General features: G+C 36.5%; 1 protein-coding gene across 1 annotated transcript in view; it reads left to right on the top strand.

Annotated features, from left to right (window-relative positions):
* LOC107567469 (116 kDa U5 small nuclear ribonucleoprotein component) overlaps positions 1-2997 on the top strand; it is a 14129-nt gene extending 11132 nt beyond the window's left edge. The window contains exons 18-19 of the mRNA XM_016253160.1: positions 2065-2172; positions 2269-2997. Of these exons, the coding sequence (XP_016108646.1) occupies positions 2065-2172; positions 2269-2364 (204 nt within the window). The 3' untranslated portion in view covers positions 2365-2997. The remainder of the gene's footprint in view (positions 1-2064; positions 2173-2268) is intronic.
* Positions 2998-6000: the final 3003 nt, after the last annotated feature.

The following is a 6000-nucleotide window of genomic DNA, read 5'->3' as shown; positions in this document are numbered from 1 at the left end:
GCTAGTCAATGTCTGTTACAGTATACAACATAAATAGAGGGATGCAGATACAGTCAAATTCAGCATTAAACTGTAAGAAAAGTTTACTTTCGTTACACTACTGTAAAGAGATCTTACAGTAGATGAAAGGCACTAGAAGAGAAAAGTTCAAAAACCAAACAACAGAATATACAGTGAACACACATTAGAATATACTGTCAGTTACTGTAAATAAATAAATTCATTCAAAGCCAAATTGCATTACAGTATTGGTAGTATCCTTATTTGTTATAGCAGTTTCTTAGTCTTCTGATAAAAGATTTCTCTGCCTCCCCTAGACAGTCGTCTCTCAGTTCTGCAAAAATAGAGTACATGTAAGGGCTACTTGGCTTCAAATAAATTCAACAGTAATGAGTTTGAGGGTGTACAACATGTGCTACAGTATTTACTGTACATAGAATAATGAAAGTTCTCTCATCTGAAGTACTGCTCCTATGTAGTGTAATTATATTGTATGTGTATTGTGTAAGTAGTATTGAAACCTTTTAGATGAGCCTGTAGCTGAGCTTCCCTCATGGTCAGTCCATGCAGAAGAGCATGCTCAACTATAGTGCTTTGTATTTCATCAGGAACAAATGAAATTGGACCTCATCCCCTTCGTTTTTATTTCCCCCCTTCAATTCCTTTTTGTCTCCCACTACCAGGATTCATTTGCCAAAACACATAATCAGTTGTGCTCTTGTTCATATCATCCTGAGATTCTGACCTGTGTGGCATCAGTTTTGCTACTTAATGTTCACACATGGATAAATGTGTGCTTTTTGAGTAAATTTTTTGATGCTTGAGTTAATTATATTGTGTGTTTGTGTGTTCTGAATGAGAACATGGTTAAACCTGTGCAAAATGATGGCTTTTTTGTGTAGAGTTTTGCAGAAAACACTGGGCAAATTGGAACGTGTGTGCAAACAGGTGAAATGTGTTCAAAGTCTTTGTTTCGAGAACTGTATGAATGGTTTGGAAAATTGGGCCAAATGAATCGGTTATATAGTGTGATAGCAATCGAGAAAAACTGTAATAGAACATTTTTGGTTAAAGCCTATTAATTTAATTAATTATATAATATTTAGTGCTGTCAAACGATTAATTGCATCCCAAATAAAAGTTTTTTGTTTACATAATATATGTGTGTGTACTATGTATATTTATTATGTATCTATAAATACACACACGCACATATATATTTAAGATAAATTTTATATTTGTATATTAAATATTTATATATAAATATTTTCAAAATATTTACCGTATGAGTGTGTATTTATGTATACATAATAAATATACACAGTATACACACATATATTATGTAAACAAAAACATATTTTGGATGCGATTAATCGTTTGACAGCACTAATAATATTGTTAATAAGTAAATTATTAATAACGTGTATTATTAATAATTATTGAATTTAAGAGTTTTATTACCGTATTTTTACTCTAATAACCGAATGAGATTTAACATTCAACATTAATGATAGAAAATTACCAAAAAAAGAGTCTGAATTGGTGAATTTAAAAGTGAGAATTTGAGGAAGAAAATCTAGTATTTGTCTAGTAAATACTAATGTATTTAGACACAATAGTATTTATTTGTACTGTAATGTATGGTGATTTAAATTTTAAAAATCATTATTATATTACAATATTTTAAACCGATAATCTAATAAGAATCAGAGTATTGGAAAAAAAAAATGTGGTAATAAGACATTTCATAATGTAAAAGTGCAAGTAGTAGTCAATTAAAAATAGGCTTTGTTTAATTTATGCAAAATATAATATCTTCTATCTTTTTAATTTGGGGGAAAATGTGACTTGCGTAAGATTCACCCGTGTGTGAGTGGATTTGTTCTGATGTGTATGATGTTGAGTAGCAGAAAATTGAGTCGTCAGCAGCTTATCTTGGACTCCCTTGCCTTTAACACTGTTTGTGTGTGTGTGTGTGTGTGTGTGTGTGTGTATATGTTTGTCACATGGCATTAGATTTTCGCCCCTGTCCTGAGTAATTATTGTCTCTGCCCCTCACTCTAGATTGTTCCCGGTGATCCTTTGGATAAGAGCATTGTGATTCGTCCTCTAGAGCCTCAGCCGGCCCCTCATCTGGCCAGAGAGTTTATGATCAAAACCCGCAGGCGCAAAGTAAGACACATTTGACATCTCTGAAATGTCAATCAACTTGTTTAGTTTGAATATGCATCATATATCATCATCCTAATCATCTCTCTCTTCCTCCAGGGTTTGAGCGAGGACGTCAGTATCAGCAAGTTCTTCGATGACCCTATGTTGCTGGAGCTGGCCAAACAAGATGTGGTGCTCAATTACCCGATGTGATGCGACAAATGAACTTAACTCATCCCATCATTCCCCTTCAGCTTCACCAGACTTGCCCCTACTACAAATCAATCCAGTTCTGTATGATGGAATTAAAAATGTATTTTTTATATGTAAAGTGCTAGAAACATCCACACCGATTACTGTTGCTGTTGCCGCAGACTTTCCTAAATTAATCTGCGACATTCAGGAGCTCCCTTATAATTGTGTTCTTTGCTTATTTTTATATTTGACAAGTGTTTTTGTAGTATAAGATAATGTAAAGCACAGGCAAGTCTTTTAGAAAAGTGTCTGAAATCTCTTTAAAATCTTACATCATTTGTGTAAGTGTGATTAAAAGGATTTGGCCTGTGGATCTAGAGTTTGAGGACATTATGGATGTATTCTTTGATATTGCCGGAAGGACTCTTTGATGTGAAGGAGAAGATGGTTTTGATATGCAGTATGAAAGTATGCTCAAACTTTGGAAGAGAATATTCAACGCAGGGGAAACTTTGAGAACATTTGCTGAATACAGAATAAAAGTGAAGTACATGTAAGGGCAGGAGACACGCGTCTGCATGCATGCAGGTAAAAACAGATCCATCTAATAGACACTGCAGAAGCAGAGCTAAGTGAGGTTGACATGAGTGAAGGCCATTCAACAGACACAAGTCTGACATTTAAGTGAATGTCTCAGATGTCTTTTTTTTGTTGCTGTGCCCTTTTCTTAAAAAAAATTGCATTCATATTAAATGAACTTCAGTTCAGTTCTGAATTTAACATTTAAAGTAACCTAAACCAGAAAGGAATAAAGTGGAAAAACGTCAGAAAGTTATACGAAACTTAAGTGAATATACATGCCCATTTTTATTTTTGAATAAACTATCCCTTTAATAAAATACTGTTATAATTATATACACACAGTGGGGATCAAATTTAGAGAACAATCTGTAAATATTTAATCTTCACTCAAAATTAGAAGGAATATTAGCTGTAGGTATTTTGTGGAAAATGCGGTGATCAAAATTAGAGAACCGTAACCACTGTCGCACGAAAGATTACAACAAAAATTGTGGAGGGATACAGATGTCAGAAATTAGTAGGAAGTGTAGAGGCCCTCGTTTTGAATGACTTAAGCACATCCGCGGCAGCAGGATATCACTAGTTTCTCACAGTGCTCTGGTGTGATCTTGGTCCTCTCTTCTTCCTCTCTCTTCCAGAGTTCAGTAACTAGTGGGTTTCTTGGCCAACTTTGTCGCCAAGGGTTTTCCAGAGATTTTCAGTCTGGTTTAGATCAGGACTCTGGCCTGGCCATTTCATGATTTCAGTGTTCTTAGATTCAAGGAACCAACCGCTATACCTGTTTTGCCGCATGACGGGATCATTGTCTTACATGAAAATAGCAGGCTGAATCGGAGATGCTTGCAGGGAAAGTACTGCATGTTTCTGAAAGAGGTCTTCTGCCATGTGTCTGTATAAGAGACCCAACTCGCTGCAGAAAACATACCCCAAACAATGACACTCCTCTTTCTCCACCTTTCACTGTCTTCTTTACACACTTGGGCTTCAGTCTTTCCCTAGTATGATGCTGAACAAAATGTCTCCCATCAGACCCAAATAAATTAAACTTGTTCTCATCACTAAAGTGAACTTTGGAGCAGTTCTCCTCTCTCCACACAACATGCTCCTCAGCAAAGGTGAGCCGAGCCGTTTGATTCTTCCTGCTGATGAGAGGTTTGGTCATTACAGAGTGTGCTTTCAGTCCGACTTCTCTTAAACGTCCCGAGACAAATCTCTACCCCTTTCAGCACTGAACTGGCAAGCAATTCCAGCTGCAGTGTTGAACCGATTCCCCATTGAGAGTCTCTGCATTATCATGTCCTCTCGTGCATTTGTCTTTTGTGGATGACCAGCCTTTTTGGGGGATTTGAATGAATTTGTGTCATTGTAAACCTGCAATATTGGAGAAATCAGAGATCTGGAACTTCTCTTGCAATGGCTGAAAGGGTCATCCCTTTAGCCTTCATCTGGACCACCTCCTGTCGCAGGGTTTGAGTCACCTTAGAGCGGCCCACCATTTTGCACTCTCAGTGAACATTGGAGGAATGCTGCCAGCTAAATAGGGTTGGTCATATAATTAAGGAAATTAGCACCAGATGGCAGATTAACATTTTAAAGGATTACATTTAAAAAACATAGGAATGGCATGTCAACACGAGAGTAAGGGAATAATGACTTTTCATTTTTTAATAAACTACCCGATAAATGATAATACTAAAATAAAAAGAATGCTAGAAAAATAAAAGTATATGTAAAAATTAATAAGTAAACTATAAAAAATGTTTATATAATTCAGAACTTTACTGACATTGATTATATTTTCTGACATTTATCTAATCAAAGTCTGGCTGAAGTTTGTGTGTCAGAGGGAATCATAATGTTAATTCAGAGTCAGGGTGTTTGTACGCATGTGTCTGTGGGTAAAATGGTGATGAATAATCAGTTTGGACTACATTGCTGATTCCCTGCATGAATGATGTGTGTGTTTGTGTGTGTGATGTAAATATGTGAGATGGTTGTGGCAGCATGAGTGACAGGCTTTTTAAGCGGAGCTCTCATTCACATCACATACCACTTGCATAATACAATATATCTGTCAACACTTGAAGCCATATAGTTGCCAGAAACGTGTCGGGACACACAACGTCTCCTTTTTAAACAAGTTTAATCTCAAATCTCACCACACAGAAATACATAAAGCTCCGGTGGACAGTACTTTGCTACTCAGCTAAGATTGTCAGGCAGCTAAGAGGTGGTCTCATTATTGAAATGAGAAATTATTGAATATCTAACCTGCCTGTCAAGGGAAAAAGATAATGAGAGAGAGGGGAGGAAGGACTGAATACCAGGGTCACTTTCTAGCAGAATGAATGGTGAACTAATATTCTGAATGAAAGTCTTCTCCTAAGGTCTTGGCTTACTGGTGTGTTTTCTTCTTCTATATTTAGCAACGATTTTCAAATTGTGCTCAAAGGTTGTGTGTGAATGTCTGTGCTGGTGTGTTTCGGCACGTTTCACATTCGCTGCCATCAGACCAGATGTCGTGGGCCCCGCACAGTCACACTGCATACACACACACACACACACACACACATTCTGCCTCAGAGTAAGAAAACTGTCATAATACAATCGCATTATGAGTCAGAAATCTTGTAATGCAAACTTCATGATCGCCACAACATCAAAATATGTGCATGCAGCTAATTTCTAAGTTCTAAGCCAAATACTGACTTTATAGACTTTCACCTTGATGCCATAATAAGATTTTGCATTTGCGCATGTTTTATTAGGCAGCCACATTTATCTCTGGCAACTTGCCTTGGATCTCCAGACGTTTTCTTCCATTCAATGAAATTGATGGATCATCAAGGCTGTTGTGCCTTGTACATTTATTGGCTACTCAAGTGTCACCTCTGCTCTATCCCAACGAATCAAAAATGACCTCTTTTGAGCATGTTGTTGCCCAGCTGGTATTGTTTCAGTCTAGTGTTTAGAAGAGGCTTTGGTTCAAATGTTCATGAATGAATATTTCTTGGTATTAGAATTTCATAGTATCTGCTTAAAACAATACTTAACCCAAAAAATAACAATTCT

Source organism: Sinocyclocheilus grahami, unplaced genomic scaffold, assembly GCF_001515645.1.
Source record: "Sinocyclocheilus grahami isolate Dianchi unplaced genomic scaffold, SAMN03320097.WGS_v1.1 scaffold27.1, whole genome shotgun sequence".
Taxonomy (NCBI): Eukaryota; Metazoa; Chordata; class Actinopteri; order Cypriniformes; family Cyprinidae; genus Sinocyclocheilus; species Sinocyclocheilus grahami.
The sequence above is the reverse complement of the archived record's forward strand: the minus strand, read 5'-3'. Positions and strand labels throughout refer to the sequence as shown.